Genomic DNA, 22167 nt, shown 5'->3' on the forward strand with positions numbered 1-22167 from the left:
TTCATTTTCGGATATGGGGAGAGGTAGAGTTGAGTTGAAGAGGATCGAGAACAAGATCAACAGGCAAGTTACCTTTACGAAACGAAGGCATGGCCTTTTAAAGAAAGCTTATGAACTCTCCGTCCTTTGTGATGCTGAAGTTGCTTTGATCGTCTTCTCCACCAAAGGAAAGCTGTTCGAGTTCTGCAGCAGCTCCAGGTAAGTTTCAGCTCCTTATTTCTCTCTGCAAGTTGCTACGAGTTTGATTCTTTAGTGAACGCTTTTCCACGATGTTATAGACTGAGGTTTACCTAACAGAAAATCTGTAGCTCTCCCCTTTTCATTTCTGTAATATTCTCCGTTTTCTGAGTCCCCACCGTTTTTAGTAGTTTTTGTGATCTTCGTTTTTTGTTTGTAGATTTGCAACTCGATCCGGTAAAAAAAGCAGATCGGTTGCAAATTGTATATTCTTCATTGATCCTCCTAATCTCCTTGTAAGGGATGAAAACATTTAGATTTATGAGAATAGCTTGCCAGATACACGCTTTTTAAAAGTTTAATGACTCAAGCTAAACTAGCAGCTAGAGATTGCACCCGAGTCTGCGGTTATGTCCTTTTTTCTCGTACCTTATTTCTTGTATTTTGGAATTTTCCTTCGTCTTCGTCAGATCGGCGTCAAGTATATAGTCGTCGTACTCTTATAGACGGCCTTTGGGCCTTCCCTGTGGTACAACACATGATGACTTACGTAAGGTTGCCGGACGCTTCTTACCATTTTTCCTGCTTCTCCTTCCTCCTCTTTGTAATTCCTGCACATCATCCGACAACCCATCCCCTTTGGCTGATATCTTCTGAAAGAAATTCATGACTCATGTACCATTGAAATATTTGATGTCTGTGTCATGGTTATGTAAGATTTTCATATCAGGTTGGTTAGCATATTGCTAAATTTATTTTAAAATAATCAGATTAGTGGTCAGAAACTCTTAATGGAGGTTGCAGGTCTAGTTTCAATGTGTAGACCTAAGGTATTTTACTCTTACTGGAAGAAAACCTTATTTGCTTGTAGGATTGGTTTTGTCATTGGCCCTTAATTGAATAGCATGGTGAAGTGCAAAGAGGAAGTAGATAGACCAAAGGTGGATTTGAGTATTTGTGATACCGAGGTAAAAGAAGGAGATGGGAAGAGTGGAGGCTTGAAATCTTCACCTGAATATTTTATGTAATACGACATCCCTTGAGAAGAAGGGTAGAGGTGGGGTTTCTGGGAAGGAAGGGGAGAAGTGGAGGGATAGTTGGAGTTTACACCACGATATTTATTGAACGAAAACAGGAGAAGATGGAAAATAAAATCATAAAAGATGATAAAGGAAAGTAATGAAAGGAGGGTCAAATGGTATTTTTCAATTTAGACTAAATAGTTGCAACAATTGTGGGGATGCAATTAGGGTTTCTAAGCATTTGACTTTATCAAGCGGACAAACATTTTAGTGTAGGCATGCTTATACTAGGGTTGGGGTTAGCCATGATAAAGTGTTCATACTTGTCCCGTATTCCATAATGATGATGTTGATTAGTGGATAACTTGTACATAATCAAGTGTTATATGTACACGTAACAAAATGGGTTTAGAGCATTATTTCAGCTTGGAGGATTGGGGGAACTTTACTCTCTATCCTCTTTGTGTGTGAGCAAGTGCCTGAGTGCAAGGGATTTCTGGAAATTTGAATGCGACTTGAAGGAAACGAAGCTGCGCCAAGGCATTCAAGTTTGTTCTACCTGTTTATGTTTGTTAGTGAAATACTATTTTCTAAAGTACGGATTATACTAGGGGTTACACGTGAAACACTCTTTAAGTCTGCAAATTCTTAATCCACTATTTGCAACTATTAATTTTTATGGAAAATTTTAGAACATCTCAAGATAAAACCAAAAGTATAGACACCTCAAAACTATGTTAAATTGGTAGTTATCCGCTTTTCTATTAAAATGGTTACTTGGTTAGAGAAAATAATGAATATACTCTTAGTTGTATTATTCTATATCTTATAATATAAGATGGCGAATGGAGGAAGAAAGAAGATGAAATTTAGGAATCTATTTTACTAAGGCTGTACCATGTCTTAATAGAATTTGCTTGTAGAGTGTATTGTTGTGCAACTTTAAGAGATACTTTAAGGGGTCATTTCCAATTTGACATTGTTTTGGGGTGTCTGTGCTTGACACCAATTATCTTGGGGTGTCCTTGAAACATTCTCTAAATTGAATTGATAATTATAGGATGCAAAAGAGAACTTCTAATAATCCTAGTTTGTAACTTTATTCAAATATATGAGAGGATCCTTCCCCTTAAGAGTAAAGAATAGATGTATCTTATAGCTTTAGTGTGTATATTGGATTGTGATTTTGCATAGATTGATCCCATGGAAAATGTGAAGATGTTAAATTGAGCTTATCAACCCAAGAACCCCCCCCCCATTAAAAGGACTCATCAAACAAAGGTACCAAAACAATGCATGACTTTACACAACATCTTTCATATGTAAGCTGCAAAAATAGAGGGAAGGATGTGGAGCGCGCAAGATTGGTATAGAAAGGATCAAGCTTGCCAGTGAGGGTCCACATAGGGGTCTTTCCGCCTCTAAACACTTCGAATCCAAGTCTACAAAGTGTGGTCGATGCAAACGCTGTCAACAACACATAGCATGTATAACAAAAATAATAAACTCAATCTTATCATAACTTAGTGGAGTTGGTTATACGGACCGAAATAGATAATAGTAGGGAAAATGAAGTTATAACTAGAAGGTGACAAATCTACAACAACAATAAACCTTTTGCCAACTAACTGGGGTCGGCTACAAGGATTCTTGCCTTCCAATCAATTCTGTTTAAGGCCATGCTAAATACAAGACCTAAGCTATGCAAATCTTTTCAACTAGAAGGTGGCAAATGAAAGTCGACAAAGGAATGGTAGAAAGAGATGGGATGTGGATGGAGGAGGATGTTAAAGATGGTTCTAAGATAAACCAACACTCTTGGTTCTTATTTATAATCACATAATAATAAAAATAGCATAACTAGGTAATATCTGTAACATCCAGCCTCAGACTCAATGGACCTGAAAGGAGATTGGGTTTGGAGCAAAGAGAGTGAAAACATGGTGTGGAGAGGGGTTTGGTGATAATATTTGCAATCTATTCATATATAAAGAGATGACAAACCCTAAGATCACTCTTGACAACCTTATCTTGAACAAAATGGAAATCAATCTCCAAATGCTTAGTGCACTCATGAAAAACTGGAGTGCCATAATAGTAAACGGAAACTCAATGACACCACAAAGTAGGTGAACTACAAAGAGATATAGGAAGCTTCCCAAGCAAAGACTGTATCTTTGTAAGCTTAGTAGTAGCATGAGCAAGGGCATGAAACTCGCTTTCAATACTAGACTGAGCAACAATAGTCCTCTTGTGAGATTGCCAAGGTATGAGATTATGTCCTATAAAGATAAGTAGTCCCCTATGGATTTCCAATCATCAAGGCACCTTGCTCAGTCACCAACCGTATGGCAGAAAGAGTCAATAGAGAAGACGACCGAATATGCAAACCATGGATTGGAGTGCCTTGAAGATACTGTAATTCACTCTTAATAGTGAGCCAATGAGAAGAAGTAGGTTGAAACATAAACTGACACATGAGATTTATTCAAGAAAGGCAATGTCCAAGTCTAGTCAAAGTAGCATGCTGTGAAGAGCACCCACGACACTTTGATACTTAGTAGGATCAAACAAAGCATCACCATCAAAACTAGAAATTGGAGAAGACACTGTAGGGTAGAAACATGTTTTGCCCCAAGCACACAAGTCTGATGAAGAATATCAAACACATACTTTTGTTTAGATAGAATAAGCCCGTTAGCTGTGGGAATAAGCTCAACCCCAAGAATGAACCGTATAGGACCCAAATCCCTGTTAGCAAACTCAGTGGCAAGAGTCTTCAGAAGAGACTTACTATCCAAGGATAAAGGACCGGTAATCAAGATGTCATCCACATAGATGAGAACATAGATAGGTCTAGTTGCAGAATTCTAAATGAAAAGGGATGTATCAGTGTTGGAACCAAAGAATCCCAATTGGAGGAGATAAGAACTACGACGATGAAATCATGCTTGCGGTGCTTGTTTCAAACCGTATAAAGATCGATGCAACTCACAAACATGAGGGGATCTTTATTTACCATAGGTTGCTCCATGTAAATTTCCTTAGTGAAGTTACCATATAAGAAGGCCTTGATTATATCAAGTTGCCTTATTGGTCAATTGGATGATACAACTAAGGATAGAACTAAGTGGATCGTGGTAGTCTTGACAACTAGCTAAAGGTTTCGGCATAGTCAAGTCTATGTTCTTGTGTACCCTTAGCAACCAAACGGGCCTTACACTGTTCAACTGACCCATCAAATTTTTGCTAATGCAAAAAATCCATATAACATGCGTATTTGGTGGTGATGGAGTGAGATCCCTAGTCCCATTTGAAAATAGTGCATTGAATTCAATATCCATTGCTTTGTGCCATTCATGAAAGCAAAGGAGTTCAGTGTAACAAGTGGGCTCTGAAAGAGAATCTACTGTAGAGATGAGGGCATGAGGTAAAGGATGCCGTTTGGCAATGGAGATCATTTTGGGTTTCCTAGTTCCATCTTGAGATCTAGTGACTGTGTGATGTCTCCAAGAAGCCACATCCATAACTTGTATAGTAGTAGAGGGCCCCATCAACAGAAGGTCCATTAGTAGGTCATAACTCAGATTGAGAAGACCCATCAATAGAGGGTAATACTAGACCCAGTGTATTATGCACTAATAAAGGTGAGCTTGGAGGGAAGAGTAAACTGTGGATATAGATGGCCAGTAGATGGACTTGACAAAGAACCAGGAGTATTTGGAGAATGTCCATTTTGCAAACCAATGTTTAAGCCAACATCAACCACCGGTTTAGAAGTACTAGGAAAATCACCATAAACCGGTCCAAAGTGAAAAATAAGAACCTGAGGATGAGAGGCCAAGTAGGCAACCAAAAGAATTCAAAGATACCTCTTCAAAAGAAAATCCAAGATAGCAAGTCTCATCAAATACCACATGTCTAGAAATAACCACTTTTTGTGTTTGTAGATTAAAACAATGATTGCCCTTGTGTTGAGTACTATAGACAAGAAAATGCATTGAATTCATCTAAGTGAAAAATGATGCGTGTTATAAGGTCGCAACAACGGATAAAAAGCGCACCCAAAAGTCTTTGAGAAACTATAATCCACGTGGGTACCCAAAAGTCTAAAATATGGTCTGTCACCATTAAGAACTAAAGTGGGTAGCCTATTGATAATGTAGACAGCTCTATGGAAGGCATGTCCCCAATATTGAAAAGATAGTCCACGACAATATGGTGATGCTTATGTTCTACTCAGCCATTTTGCACATAAGTATTGGAACAAGTGAGCTAATGGTGAATACTACAAATATGCAAAAGGTTTGGAAAGCCCCTAAATTCTCCTCCCCAAACAGAATGCAATTTCTTAATGGGTACACCAAACTGCTTTGGAACCTTTGCTTTAAAAATTTGAATTGCAACAAAAACATCTGACTTTTGAGCTAGAGTATACATCCAACTATAAAACTAAGGATGGACACAAATCAGGACGCGCCAAATGTAGTGGAGTAGTAACTACAGTTATAGAAGAACTAAAGGGCAAGGCTCATCATGCAAGCCTTAAACACACCATTGGACTTATTAAAAGAGTCCAAGTACAATCATTTTTATAACTACAGGATATGCAGCATGAAAAGAAGCATGTGATGTCCTGACCTAATTCTTCTTCCTAATACTATTCGGGCATGAATCATGAAATAAATGCAGCCCCATCTTTGTAGGATTATCAAACATCAATGATGCCTTGTGTTATCTCATAGAAAAACTCACATCCATGATGTACTACTACTGCCTCTTATATGATTTGTAATATTTGAATTGAATGTATATTAGCATGAGCAACTGTGCTTCTTTTTTCTTTTTCTTTTTCCCCCCAGAACAGGTAATTTTTCATTAAAAGAACAAGTGAAAAAGACATACATCATATCCTCAACCCCAAGGGGACAAAAGAAACAAGCAATCAACTGCTCAACCATGAATATAATATTAAAATTTGAACATAGCAGATCCGTTACATCCCTGTGTCTCCATTTTGATCACACTAGGCACATTACATTGCTTGTGCAGCTGGATACCCGCTTTCTAGTCACTGAAGTTGCCAAAAGGTCTAAAATTGCATTTGTTTCCCTATAGCAGTGAGTAAACTTCCATTGAATACTCAGTGATATGATTGCAACCCTACCATCTCTGCCTTATAAACCACAGGAGAGTATTCTTCTAAGTCAGAACCATACTCTGGGCTTCAAAATTTGTCATAACCCCAAAAACACCTGAAATACCCTCACTACCATGTTGCAGATGAATCCTGAAAGATGTCTACCCCCACGCCTACCCCAGCCTCCTCCAAATTTCCAAGTGAGCTTCCATCAGTATTCAACTTGATACACCCTTGCAACAGACCTAGAAAACATTCCGTGGCATATGTGAACCCTGCAGTTTCAAGTTTAAGTTCAGCAACCTAGGTTAAGAGAGCTTCCCAGCTATGCCTTCTCCACTTATTAGTATCCCATGAAGACTAATCTCCTTTAGAACCTAGTGTATCAACCACTGAACTGAATGTCAACCTCTATCATATCTTATTTAAGCACCATTCTAACCATATAAAATAGGGAATCAGCCTTGCAGCCATTCATCCCTCAGCTCAATCCATCGCATCTAATCCCTCCACCATTTACAAATTACAGTAAAGTAGAATGAGACTCCACAACGCTCCAAATTATGAGACAAAGACCTTCCAACACTCAGCAGAAAATGGGCGCTGCAAAAACAACTTATTCACGTCTTCTGTCTCTGCCTTGCATAATTCACACCTCGATATCATTGATATCCCGAGCTTTACCATGGCCGCATCAACTGCGAGCTTCCCCTGCATGAGCTTCCAACCGAAAAGAGCATGACGTGGGGCTTAATTATTTTGCTTCACAACAAGAGATCACGAAGTATATAAATATGTCACGGTGGCCAGCTCCATCAGATTGTTATTTTATTAGTCATTTGCATTAAACATGCTTACAAAATTCCAATTAAAAGGTGATTGCAACTTTTATACTGATATGGTTCCATTCATATAAGCAATGCATCTGAGCAATGGAAGTTGATAGTTTACCTGAACCATATCATATTTAATTGGTTGATATTGCTTAGAAAATTCTAAAATGTTCCCAGCTCTTCTTAGGATTATTCAAAGCATCTGTTTCCTTGAAGTGAAAAATCCACTGTCCATTTTTTGACTATCATTGGCACTTTAAATGCTTTGTGTTGGGTTTTGGAAAACCAATATCATATATATATATATATATATATGACATTTTCTATATTTGTGTTTCCATCTCTGTTCTAAATATGGTGTTTTTTATGTTTTTATTGTAGCATGTCCAAAACGATTGAGAAGTATCAGAAACGCAGCTATGGAGCACCGGAATTCAATGTGTCAACAAAAGAAATACAGGTATTCTCTTTTCCTGACTATTTTTGTGGGGAAAATTTTTCACTGTTAGCTGTGCTTGAAAGTAGTTCGGCTTTTAATTAATTTGTTTTCTGCATTCACCCCTTGACTTCTCCATCTTTAAGTTTACAACACTTGCTAATTGGCAGTTGGTATGAAAGGTGTATTTAAAAAAGATTATGCAAGCAAATAAAATTTGTCTGTTTTATAAAACCACACTTAAATGCATTACAAGGTAGGACGGCAGCCTACAACTCTAGTCCAATGGTGAGTTTGCACATTAATTCATAGGCTTTTTACTGTCTAACATGCATTCATTTGGGTAGTCCCAGTATTGAATGCATCTTTTCGGGGATCCTTAATTAGGCTTTCAGCCCTGTGTGCTGGTGCTCCATTTGAGAAGAAGTATGTGCTGGTGCTCCACTTGAGAAGAAGTATCTGTGTGTAATTTACCAAAATCTCAAAAAAAAAAAAAAAAAAAAAAAAACTATGAACATTTGAAAGTAACATGTCATAATTCTAGTAGTTAATTGTAGAGAATTACAGAATTGGTAATTGTAGAGGATATGAGTCCAACCACTTGTAGTTCATTATGCTAGAAAAGTCACTCCCAAACGGCTGCTTCCTCTTTCTGGTTTATACGTTTTCACATGAGATAGTTATTATTATTTTTTTTTAAAGGAACAATGTGTACATTTTCACGCCTGAAACTGGTTCTACACTCCAAAGGCCAAAACCTATACTATAGTCCAGTGAGCAAGGGAGGGAAGACTGAGAATCGGGAGGCTTAAACCGAAGGCCTGCTCCTTGTAGTGTGGGGCTATTTATGCTCCACGCTCCCCCAAAGTAAGATTCAAGATACTAGAGGATAATATAATTTTCCTCAATAAATTTGTACACCAAATAGTCTGACACCCTTGGCATTCGACTCTGGTGGCGGTTGTGGCAAGGTTGCGGGTGGTGGCACTTCCATCATTACTTTCTCTTCTTGCCATATCTTCTCCTGATTATAGCTACATTCAAGATTCTGTCCTAAACGGAGTTGCAGCTCCATCTTCAAATTCACCTGCCCATGAATCCCATCAAGCAAATCCTTGGTGTTGTCGCCCCGGTTATACCCTACTTCAATCATGCAAAAACTTCTCTCATCTTTGTGTGCTTCTCTGTATTCGCACCTATAGAAGGTGATAACATCCTTTGCCTTCAGTTCCTTTTCCTTGACAAACCTATTCCAACCCCTTGTAAAAACGAAGCTCTGGCTACTCTTCCAATAACAGTATCGGAACTTCCATGACTTCATCAATGTGTCGAAGAACACTAGTTGAACATCTTCCACTCCACTACCATCCTCTTCTTCCTCTGAACTTACTTCAGAAACCTGAGGAAAGTATTTGATTGCATGTTTCTTTGGGATGACAAGCCTGTTTAGTTTGCCCACATCGCTTGGTGTCAGCTCCTTCTGAAAGAGTTGTTGACACATGATGCCTCCAGCTTGTAAGCTTCCTCCCTTCCCCATACTAAGGCGGGTGTCAGTCTCTATCTTCAAAGATCTGGTTCTCATGAACTCTGAAAATTTGGTTGGGTAGGATCCATCCTTGATCATGTTCAAGACAGATTCCGTGGAATGGAGATCTTGGAAGTTCACCTCTTGAACGGTAAGATCCGTCCAGGGAAAGTTACGGTGGGAATCACCACTTCGGAGTTTGATTGCTGCACTGTCGTAAGCCATTGCTGCTTCTTTCTCTGATTTGAATGTTCCAAGCCAGATTCTCTGGTGATTGGCGTATATTTGTGCTCCCCAATGCCCGTTTTGCTGTAAAACCACCCCTTTGAATCTCATAAAAGAGGTCGTATTATCGCTTCTCAAACGCTTCTTTGGGTGAGACAATGGATCACTGCAGCTATTCGATTCTGAACCTTCTCCGCTGACATTCATTCCTGCTTCTAGAATCATTCTTGCCTCGTGTTCTTCCATAAAGTTCCTAGGACAAACCTTGACGAACGCAGAACACATAGAGAGAAGATTAAAACAGAAACAAATCGGCTGGCAGAGAGAATCTGGGTGATCCCAATCAGAAAACGATGGAGATACTATTCAACACAGAAATGGAATGCTTATATATGGAAGGAAGCCGTTTTGGAAATGATGACTAAATTGGGCTGATCTCAACTTTTACACCCGAATCCAGGGACAGTTTCTCAAAATAGGCAGAAGGTTATGAGAAAACCCATGAAGGCATTGAATCACTATCCAGAAGGGTCTCAGTATTGCTTGAAACTGAACAGACCAGCTTCAGTTTTCCTGGCCGTTCTTAATTCTGCGACTTTTTGTGAATTTCTATTTTGGGTTTGGTCAGAGTAGCAATGCTATTCAATTCTTCACTGAGTTGTTTTTCCTTTTTTCTCCCCCTCTGTTGTCTGTCTCTTCGGGTAGATTTTTTTTTCCTGTTGTCATTTCTATGCATTTTGGCTAGGTGAGCTTATGCATTTTGGCTAGGTGAGCTTTTTTCTTTTCTTCCGTAACCTTAGTTTTTCATATTATTTTTTTCAATAAATATTTTGAAAGATTTTTAGTACCACTCCCTGAGTCACCCCTTAATATTAATATTATCTATTGAGTTATCTAGTTTATCAAACTCCATATAACTGACACTGTTAGTTTTTATTTATCCATTTTCACTATTACCTTCACAGCCTAATTTTAAAAGTTACTGAAAAAAAAAAAATCAAAATTCTAAGTTTAAAACCAGTATCTAGAACCAAAATTTTCATGCTTTGTGAAATTTATGATTGGAAGAGTGAGAGGTGGCAAACGGGAAAAGGAGACAACGTAACAAGTCAAATGTAAGGTTTCTTTCAAAGTTATTCTTGTTCTTTTGAAATATTTAACTTGTTTACATCAACATTTAAGTGTGAATGTAACTTTACTCTATAAGGGATCTAGTTGAAAATTTTAATAACTTAAGGTGTTATTAATTTTAAAGGATAATTTTCAGGGTGGCGTTGAAAATTTTCCATATGGTTTTATTCATGATCTATTATTAGAAACACAATCTTTACCCTCACGGAATTTCCTCAACACGAGGGAATTATGGAACGTATTTTTCGCAGTTTTTGATGAAATTATATCCATATATTAGATTTTTACTAAATATATCATCAGTGTATTGGACTATATTCCTGGTAAGAGTAAGACCGGCAATCCAGTCGTAACTAACATTTTCTCTATTTGGGTTAATAGTTCTTATTGGATTATGTCCCATGGGAGCCGGAAACTAGATTCCTAAATCAAATAATCCGATGATCAGTAAAACTCTGACATGGATTTTTCGTAGGTATCGGACATGTTGCTGCAGGTTCTTCGTTCAAAAATAGGGTTTTGTTTTCGTTTGTTTTATTTACTAATTTTTAACCCTCTTTCCATTATTGAGTCATCATTGTAGTGTAACTTCTAATGTAACACACTATTCTGCGACCACATCACTAACATCCTCATCTAGTATTCCAGTAGTAATGTAGAATTTGCCGCAAAATATGGCAATTGTGGCTTGACCGAGATTTCATTCGTTCAAAATTCATGACTTCGTCAGCCAATTCTCATTTTACTTGTGACTGGTAAAACATCCAGCTGGTCATTCACATTCTTCTCCCTTTTCTTTTCCCTTCTCTCCTCTCTCTTCTCCTTTTGGTAACATTGACTCACTGTTTTACAGGTTTAAAAAGTGGATCAGATAAACTTAGAGGGGTTATAACTTATAACAAACGTAAGCTGGTCATTCACATTCTTCTCCCTTTTCTTTTCCCTTCTTTCCTCTCTCTTTTCTTTTTGGTAAACATTGACTCACTGTTTTACAGGTTTAAAATGTGGATCAGATTAGAAGGATCAGATAAACTTAGAGGGGTTATAACTTATAACAAACGTCATCCTTCCTTCAAATACCTAGCGAATTTTGACCAAAAAAATAGCTAGCGAACACCATCCGCTTCTTTAGTGCCACATGTGTTTGTATATTGGACCATGAATTATTTTGACAGGATAAGATAAATTTAGAAAATGGCATGTTATATAAATCTCCTATTTCCTATAGAAAACCAACGAAAGAAGAAGTGTTTGGGAGACATTGGTATATTATAAAGTCGTGATTTTCATTTCATTTGGGAGAGGTAGTATATCTCCATAGCACCATTTACAATTTATATAATTATGGTTTTTCCCCTCATAAAATGAATAAGTAAAGGGGGAATCATCTGCCTCTACATGGAGGTGAATGCACATGTTGCAGTTAAATCACATCTCGTTGAAGGTTCTAAAAAATATACCTTCTCGTTAGCATTAATGATGAAAATAGAAATTGAGTTACCTCTTACATGTATATGCAGGAAAACAAAACTCTCAATAAAACTATCAAACTATAGTATTAGGTCACTTGTCCCAGAAAAAAAAAATTATAATTGGGTCCAAATACCGAATTCAAAAGCAATCTGAAGTAATAAAACAAATTAATTAGGTTAAGTTTCGTCTCAAGGGATTACAGGTTTTGATTTAGTTCCATTTGGATTTTGATATAAGAAATGTATTATAACCAAACCAAATAACCTAACATATAATCCTGATCAAGGTTTAAAGTATTGGTATCACATGTTTGCGAAACGATACAAGAGGATATGTATTTAAATTTTCATTTTTCCAAATCGTGTATTGCATATCTCAATGTATTGGCCAATACACACCGATACAATGCAATACATACTGATATAATGCGATATATACTGATACGACCTATGTTCTCAGCCTCTTATCTTTCTCGTTTACTTCTTCACCTTGTAAGTTTTCTCCTCTCCTTTTCCTTTTTCTTTGATTTAAAGTCTTGCATTGAAGCTATTATTTCAGTCCTTATATTTCAGTTTTAGATCATGGGTTTTTGCTTTCGAATTGCTTCCCTAATGGCCCTATTTTACATTTTATTTGCCAATGGTTTGAATTTATTTATTTATTATTATTATTTTTTGATAATAAACCAAAGCTTGGTATTAATTAAGGTGGCAAATACATAGTCAATTACATTTAGTGCCTTGTTATAGTCTAGGCTGTTTCGCGGGTTGTTTTTTCTTTCGGTTAATGGAAATTTCTTACCAAAAAAAAAAAAAAAGGAGGATACAAAGGCTAAATACATGAGCCATTTGTGGAGTGTGGTGTCACAAAAATCATTAAGTCTTGTATCCTTAAGGTAAGATACTATGTTTATCAAAATTGGGACATAAATTATTGGCCATCTACTGTGATTAATTGTGAGGAGTAAATCTCGAACCTCTTTTTCATTACACCATATATCTTATAATTGAAGGTTGTGTAGCAATGCTTGATCTATTCCATCATTTAATCCAATCAATAGTACCTCAACAATGTTTCCCTTCCCTAGTCCTTCTGCGCTTAGATACTTTAGCTGTCATTCACAAAAAATTCCCACACTCCATCTTGAACTATCTAGCTCTACATTATGTACCCCTGCACACAACAAAATTGGACCATGTGTTAAGTTAGTTAGACTTTTACAAAAGCAAATGTTTGGTTTAGGTGGCTGTGCTTGTATTTGGTTATTAAGGATAGGAGCAGTTTCTTGTGTTTTAAGATTTAAATTATGAACCCAAGTCACTATGTTACGTAATACTCTTGTGGGGTTGGGGATGACTTTATTAAAGATTTGATTATTCCATTCTTTTCAGATAAAGTAGCAAGTGATTATAAAAACGAACACCATCCATCTTTTTGATACCTTATTAGCCCAGGGTCATGGATGAAATAGTTGCAGAGATCCATGAATGATGTGTTCGCAAATCTTTCCGTTCTTAGTCCCAAGGGTCCTGTCGCCCAAATCCTTTTTGTCCAATCATATGAAAGGAATACATGTGATGTAGTTTGCACGCACTTTTCACAAAGCTCACAGTTTGGGGACAAAGTTGTCCATTGGGCAAGTTTTGCCTTGACTGGTAATCTTGCATTTAAAAGATGCCAAAAGAAAATTTTAAGTTTGGGGTGTAGGGGTAATTCCGAAGAACTTCCACCATGCGGTGTAAGTATTAGATTTTGTGAAGTCGATCTCATTCGCGAAAGAGCTTTCCCTGCCAGTTTGACAAAAAATTCTCCATCGCATGAAATAAGAGACATCCAAGTATCATTTTCATTTGAGATATTTATGTTGGAGAGATGAAGTAGGTGAGAGTTTAGGGAAGGAGACAACTCCCTGTTGGGCATAATGATTGAGCTTGCCACTTGTGCCAGTGACGTGTTTCTTTCCCATAGCTCAAGGTCAGGTTGTAGGAGCGTTCGGTCTTCTACCCCTATTTATACGTTTAAAATAATAATAAAATAAAATAAGGCTTCCACTAGTTGTTTACAAGGAAAATTGTTTGACATTGAAAAAAACATATATCTTTTAATTTCTTTTTAAAAAAAAAAATTTCTTATTTGATTAGATGCTTTTATTAGTGGTTTAAAGTGATGTATCTTTTACTCTCCTTTCTACGATTTTTTTTCTTTCTTGATTTTATTTATGTGTTTAAATAAAAAGAAAAATATAAAGAGTACCAAGAATTTGTGAAAAAAATAAATTAATTAAATAACAGTAAAATTAATATAAAAATATGACATTTGAACAAAAACAAAGGATATAATAGTCAAGTGAAAGATATATCGCGAAAAATTAAAATTTTGAGAAATTCATTAGAATTTCAATCCAGTCGCAAGAAAATCGATTGCTTATCATGCCCTCACTTTTGAATTTGAAGATTTTCATTTCCGGCAGTCTAATACAATTTGATTTTATTTAGACGGGGATAGATGAGCTCCTCTTTTGTCCTTTGCCTGTTGGAAGCAATGCTCGGGGTCTACTCATTTAAAAAGAGATCTACTATATATGACCATATTTTCTAGTTGTCCTTCAGGGTGTTCTTGTCATTCTATCTACTCTAGTATTTTTGGCTTCTGTTTGTTCCCTAGATGGTGTTCCTTTTCTTACTCCTCCTACTCAAGTCCAACTACTGAGGGTAGACGAGCTCCTCTTTTGATTCTCAAACTAAATTAGTGAGGATGAATCGATTAACTATGCCATCATCGAGAATGGATTTCCATCTCTCCAACTACTTTCAGAAGAAGAAGAAGAAACGAGAGAAGGTATTGGAGTTGAAGATCCATCCGTTGGAACTTCACAAGGTGGATTTGCTTCCAAATTCTATCGCAGCGGAACAGATTGGTCATGGTTGTTGGACAAGAATCCGCATAAATAGAAAAGGCTTAAGGAAGCAGACCTGTTCCGGGCATGATTAGAAATGTCGAAGGTGTTCTTGAAGGGATAATTGCAATCTTGAGTCATCCTTTGGTGGACCCAAGAGCACTGAAGGTTGAGATAAAGGCGTTGTTCACGTTATGCTTAGCGAAGCAAAATTGAATCAAGGCGGTGATGCCAGAGCAGTGGAGGCACTAGTCAAGTGCCTCATAGACTTAGAGAAGTCTGACACGGGTTCCAGCTGTGGGGTTTGGAGAGACTTCGAGAAGTCGAATCTTGCGCCAGCACTATCAGCAAAATCTCGCCAAGATGTTTCACCTTGATAAAGAGTGATTGACCAAACTAGGCCGTAGGAGGCCGTAGGAGGTGCACTGAGTGAAGCCCCAAGCAGATTGGGTTAAATTGAATATTACTGGAAGTTGAATAGGAAATCCAAGTTGTGCATGGGCTAGAGGGGTGCTGTGTAACCAATCATCAAGAGTGGTGAATGTGATTTGCTGATTTTGATGCTTTGATTAGGGAGGAGATGATGGTAAGATACATGAATGTGCAGAAGCTCTAGATTGAATGTGATTTAGTTGCTGTGGTGATGCAAACTCAGAAAGGGGAAGTGCGATGGTTTATTTTGCAAAGATGGAGGAACGTATCTCAATATTTGAAGGGGATTCAATGGGAGATATCTCATTGCTTCCATGAAAGCAACGAGGTGGAAGATTTTCTTGTAAATTCAGCAACCTATAGTAGGGATTGCACCTTGAGTAATGGCCAACCGCAATCATGATGGAACTTATAAATGATGCTACAAGGGGACCTAGATTCAGATTTGATCGTTAAGTTGTGTTTGTTGAGAACTTTGTTAATAACAAAAAAGCACAACAACAAAAATAAACAGAGTAAAGCAAAAAATAGGGTATTTAGAGAACTTCAAAATGCTGCAAATTAGATTGAATACGTTCGAACTTAAATAGATCAAAACAACAACCAAATACCCAAAAAAAAAACTCAGTTCTAGTTGCCCATGATTACTCCCTGAAGATAAGTAATCAAATGGACTTATTGCTCCCACTATTTCTTAAAAAACAGCAACAACCTGGACTCAATCCTTAAGACTCAGTCAAATAGAGACTTGAAACACAAGCCACTGCTAAATTTGATCCAACAATCCCTCTTGTAAATTGAAGATTTTCAAGTTATCAGTTTAATCTAGATTCTCCAACATGCAAATTCCAAGTATCTTTCTTAGCTTAAAAAATACAGTCAACTTGAGAGACTTCGTAAAAATGTCAGCAATGTGTTTACTCCTTCCATGTCGAACAGAATTTTTAGAGAGTTGTATTGCTGAATTACTGTCACAGTAGTTGTTGTGGCTCACTAGCTCCCTCTTAACGAAAACACAATTCGACAAAAACTTTCCTCAACCAAATAGCTTAACACGCACTAGATGTTGCAGCCACAAATTCAGCTTCTGATGTTGAGAGTGTGACTTTTGTTGACCATGAGACAACATCTGAACCAGGCATAAATATATGACCTGAAGTACTTTTTTGATCCTCCACATCAGTTGCATAATCACTGTCAATAAAACCAATTATATTGACTTTTCTCCCCCAAAAGTTGCAACCCCTTTGAAGTAGCATAAAACACGCTTAGCAGCTTGAAGGTGTTTTTCAGTGGGAGACTCCATAAATCTACTGATGAGACTAAAACCATACATGATATCTGGCCATGTTACTATCAAGTACATAAGACTTCCCACAAATATCATTTACCTCCATAGGACCTTGGTGAGATTGGTCCGCAAATATCAAAATGAAACAGCTCAAGCTTCTTCTTAGTCCTCCATGCCTTTCCTTGTGGGAATTGAGCACGGTGTTGTTTGCTAATAACACAATCCTCAACAAATCCTATTGGGATTGTGATTGGAGGGGGTCCTTCCATCATTTTCTTTTGGTGTAGTGTTCACAAGCCACCAAATTAAGATGTCCATATCTGAAATGCCACAACCATGCTTCTTCCTTCAATTTCGCCATGTAGCAAGCATGAGTATAAATATGAAGATGAAGAGGGAACATTTTGTTTGATGTCTTATCAACTTGAACAAGCAAGTTCTGCAGCTGATCATAAATCTTGCAAACTCCTCCTTTAAATACAATTTCATACCTGTTCTCAAGTAATTGGCCAGCACTTAAGAGGTTTGTTTTCAAATCAAGAACATAGAAAACATCATTAATAATTTGAATTTTCCCTTTTGAAGAGATCTAAGCAGTACCTTTTCCAATAACTATAAATAGTAGAGTCATCCCCCAATGTCACTTTAGATCTGTGTGATTCATTGATTGAAGAAAACGCCTCTTTATTGCCACACATATGATTGTTGCACCCTATGTCAAGATACCATAAATTTGGTAAAGACATCTCTTTCTCCTGACATGCCATTAAGAATGTCTCTCCTTCTTCTTTTGTTGCTACAAAATTTTACTTCCTCATGTTGATTGAGATTGTTCCTCATACTTATGGCATCTAAAGCATTTAACTTTAGATTTGTCAGTTGCCTTTGGTTTGAAACCTATTGAATACCGTCCTCGTCCTTTGCTTCGTCCATCATCTGGTGGAAAACCCTTTGTTCTTGGAGTGGAGTTGTTGCTACGTTGGTGGAATCCTCTCCCTCTTCCTCTACCATTATTCATTCTTATCGCTAAAGAAAGACGAGAATTAGTAAAGGTCTTCAAGGCCTTCTCCTCTGGTTCTTTTTGCAAGAATTGTTGTTCATGAACAAACAACCATCCTGCAGTTCATCAATTGAAAGATCTTCAAGATCATTGGTTTCCTGAAGCAAGTAGACAACAAATTTAAACTTCGGTGTCAAAGAGCGGAGAATTTTTTTTTTCAATGATTATGACATCACCAGTCTTGTCTCCATGGATGCACATCTTGTTGAAAATTGCCATTGTCCTAGAGAAATGTTTTGTGATTCTTTCGCCCATCTTCATTCTTAGTAACTCGAACTCTCCACGAAGTTATTGTAGCTGGTAGAGCTTTGCTTGTGCTGAGCCTTGGTACTTTTTTTTTTATGGAATCCCATATAGACTTGAAGGTATCCTTGCATAGAATCATCTCCAAGATTGACCTGTCGATTGCTTGAAACAGGTAATATTTCGCTTTGAGATCCTTCAATTTTGATGCCTTATAAGCTGATTTTTGTGCTACTGACAACTAAGCTGCATCTTCTGGTTCAGATTTACCATTCACGACAACATCTCCATATTCTTTGGATCGAAGGAAGTTCTCCATCAACATACTCCAATGATCATAGTGACCACCAAAACAAGGAATGGCTGGTTGAACAAAATTATCGATGGCCATTGGAGTATTTGCTACTGCACTCTCTCCCCACAAACTAGCTTGAATACCACTATTGAGAACTATGTTAATAACAAATAAGCACAACACAAAAAATAAACAAAGTATAAGCAGAAAATAGCATATTTGGAGAACTTCAAAATGTTGCAACTTTTATCGAATACATTCAAACTTAAATAGATCAAAACAACAAACAAATACCCAGGAAAAAAAACTCAAATCTAGTTTCCCATGATTACACCCTAAAGATTAGTAATGGACTTACTTCTCCCACTATTTCCTAAATATCTGCAATATGTATTTCATTAGGATTATCCAAGTACTGTGAGAGAAAGAGATCTGAAATATGTATTTCTCGATAATGAAAATAGTAGTGTACAGAGAGACTATTTATAATAATCATATACATGAAATGAGAAAACACTTATACCCTTACATCCCCCCCCCCCCCAAAAAAAAAAAAAAAAACTTGGTCGAGCAAGAAGGCCGAGTTTGGAACACAAAATATAGAATTCACGACAAGCAATGGCTTCGTAAAAATATCAGCAAACTGATGAGAAGAGGAAACAAAGTGGATAAGAAATGTCCTAGGGCCACCTTCTCTCGCACAAAATGGTAATCCAACTAAATGTGCTTGGTACGCACGTGAAAGATAGCATTGACTGTCATATGCAAGGCACTAAGATACCAGCATCATTCATAACCATCGGAGCAAGAGCGACACAATCGCCATTCAAGAAACCAACCAAATCCTGACTTTTGATCAACGAGAGTATTGAGTTTCCCAGAGTAGGAAATTCTTAGTTAAGATTGAGTGAGACGAAGAGTGACAAAATTGTTAAGATTGAGATTCGAGGGAAATGGAAATATAGTGGAAGGAGAAAACACAACAGATGAAGAAGATACAATTGGTGGAGAAATCGCAGCAACTGAAGCAGGAATCTCCATGAAAACAGGAACAAAAAAGCAAGAAATTGCAAAAGAAATCAAGAAAGCACAGAGATCACAAGAGATATCAACCCTAGGAAAGGTCTGATACCATGTGAGAGAATGAGATCTGAAATATGTATTTCTTGATAATGAAAATAGTGTGTACAGAGAGACTATTTATAATAATCTCATGAGATTAGAAGACACTTATACCCTTAACAAGTACAATCGATTGTCCTTTATATTTTGATTATTCATCGGTCAATATTGTGTTCTTTGACGACCGAAGATTTGAAGCAAAGAAGGTAAGTTTACTCAATCTAGCGCGTTCACTTAGGGCCTGTTTGGTTACATGAATCCAGAGATTTCAAATCTCTGGATTCATGAATCTGAGAATTATATCCGTTTGGTTGTAAAAATCTCTAGATTCATGAAATCTAGAGATTCACCTTTTTACACTAAAAACGTGAATCTGTAGATTTATGGGTAAGGGGTGAAATCCAGATATTTCAAAAAAGCTATACATTTGCACATTCACAAAAATCATGTCGATCAAATAGTTTTTTAAGATGAATCCACAGATTTCATTCCACAACCAAACATTTAATTTTATAAATTATGATTCTATAGATTTGAAATCTCTAGATATTCGAAATCCCCATACTCATGTAACCAAACAGGCCCTTAAATTCCTACAAAAGAATTCCTGGTGATGCCTTTCTCTGGAGTAACATGTGTATGCATGCTATGGCCAGAGGCATATGATTTTCTTAAATTGGATATGGATTATTTTCTTCTTTTTGTTGAAGAGTACATTTTATAATTGCCATGAACATTTCTGTTGGGTGTAGGAGCAACATAGCTATCAGGAGTACTTGAGACTTAAAGCACGAGTGGAGGCGCTACGGCAAACAGAGAGGTAATAAATCCACTTACGATAATTCCATGGTAGGGATTCATGGTTAAAGCTTGAGAGAGAATGGTGCATAGCTGGTGAAGCACATAACTCTATACCTACGAATAAGTCCTTGTTTTTCTGCGACTCTTACCTTAGGAATCTCCTGGGAGAGGATCTAGGCCCATTGAGTGGTAAAGAGCTTGAATCACTTGAAAAGCAGTTGGGTACGTCACTGAAGCTGATCAGATCAACCCGGGTATTTCACTTCTTCATCATCTTATTAGTTTGTTAGTTTTCAGGGTCTCTCTAGATCATCAATATACGTAATTGTGTATAGTTAATAATCTCAGCTGAGTGCTAATCAGGTGACAGGGGCTTCAACTTGTCTCAACTTCATCTTTAAGATAATGTTGCCTATTTTACATCTGTTTGCCTAGAAAAAATTTAAAAATTAACAGATCAGAGATTGAAATTAACGATGGACCACATTCATATGATCATTATATGATAAAATATAGAGACCTAACTGATTATTGGTTCTTCACACAGACACAGCAAATGCTCGACCAACTTGCTGATCTTCAGAAAAAGGTATGACACTGAGCCCGTAAATCTCCCTCAAAATTTTAAACACTTGGATTTTCTTACCTCACCACTACCTTTGCTCACAGGAAGAAGTGCTTACCGAAGCTAACAGAACATTGAAAGTGCAGGTACATAAGTTGATTTTTCTTCTTGATTATGTAGTAATTTCTTGTTCTTTGGTGGTCTTGTTGGTTTCTTTGGGTTTAATTAATTAGAAAGCCACACACGAGTATACCGATACGCAACCTCATTAAAGAACCCACTTATTTATACTTGCGGGTTTCTAGCCAAAGTCAAAGGAAGTATTTACTTGTGGCCTTGTGGGTTCTTTAATCAGGTTGTAAACCTGGAAATGGAATCAAGATCGATCAGTTCCATTTTTTATCAGATCAGAATTGGTCCCCAAATCAATATTTTCTAGGCAACTAAGGTGCTTTCTTTTACTTTTTGGGCTTTTTGAAATAGAGAAAAGATTCTTTGCAACCCTAGATTAAAATAGGCTTTTAAATGACATTTGCAGCTGGAAGAAGGTAACCAAGCAAAGGAACACCAATGGAATCCAATTGGGCTTGAAGTGGGGTATGGGACACAACCAGTTCAACCGCATGGCGAAGGATTCTTCTTTCCGTTAGAGTGTGAGCCCACCTTACAATTCAGATATGATGCGACCTCAGTATTCTGAATAAAAATCAACAAACCTATCTACTATTTCAAATCTTTACCACAAGAAACCTAAAAGCCTGGTCCGTCTATCTACCTGAATAGCTTGATTGCTCCTTTCGCTTTTGTGACTTCATGTAAAGAATTATGAAATGTATCAATTAATAATCTCTTCTATGTATTAATAATAATGTATCAATAATCGCTCATTGGTATGAGCTGTGATATGCCCATTACTAATGAAGGGAATGTCTACGCGGCAAGACAGCAGGATCAGCATAAAAGCAAGGCAACAGAACCTACTAGAAGGTCTCAGAGAATCATCAAACCCCCTGTTCGTCTGATAGAAGATGTTACATGAGAAGATGAGATATGAGTCACATGGAAATGGCATTTTAGGAATGAACTCAGATCCCTAGGTTTCACGGAATGGGGACTGTTGGTATATAAAGTAGACTATCAACCCTAACAAAGGCAGAAAAGATGTTATCCCTTTTGCCTCTTATCTTCTTCTAAAAGCTTCTGTTATACTCTGTTGTCTTCTTAATCACCTTGCTGTAAGTCTTTTTTGTTATCATCAATTCAATTAAAGATCAGTTCATATCAGGCTGGTAGTCACAGGCTCACAGCTACACAGGACAATTGAGAAACCATGTATTGTTGTTGTGATGATTGGTTTTGTAAGTTGGAGATCCAGACATATGGATTTCCTGCCTTAATTAGTTGGTTGGCAGAAAATTACATCAAATATATGAAACCATTAAGTATATCTGGAGAAGTTGGATGAGACTAAAACTTTGTGGGTAAACCGCAGGGTCTGGA

General features: G+C 37.2%; 2 protein-coding genes across 2 annotated transcripts; one reads left to right on the top strand and one right to left on the bottom strand.

Moving 5' to 3' along the window:
* Positions 1 to 22167, top strand: LOC149006296 (agamous-like MADS-box protein MADS4). The gene is made up of 7 exons (XM_089164694.1): positions 1 to 198; positions 7554 to 7632; positions 20054 to 20121; positions 20257 to 20356; positions 20650 to 20691; positions 20772 to 20813; positions 21206 to 22167. Exons 1-7 carry the CDS (start codon positions 14 to 16, stop codon positions 21365 to 21367), a joined length of 678 nt encoding a protein of 225 aa, XP_089020820.1. The 5' UTR covers positions 1 to 13; the 3' UTR covers positions 21368 to 22167.
* Positions 8513 to 9583, bottom strand: LOC149006297 (AP2/ERF and B3 domain-containing transcription factor At1g50680-like). Its single transcript, XM_089164689.1, has one exon. The coding sequence runs from the start codon at positions 9581 to 9583 to the stop codon at positions 8513 to 8515; it is 1071 nt and encodes a 356-aa protein (XP_089020815.1).

Source organism: Hakea prostrata, chromosome 8 (genome assembly GCF_041222555.1).
Source record: "Hakea prostrata isolate BN-2017 chromosome 8, UWA_Hpros_2, whole genome shotgun sequence".
NCBI lineage: Eukaryota > Viridiplantae > Streptophyta > Magnoliopsida > Proteales > Proteaceae > Hakea > Hakea prostrata.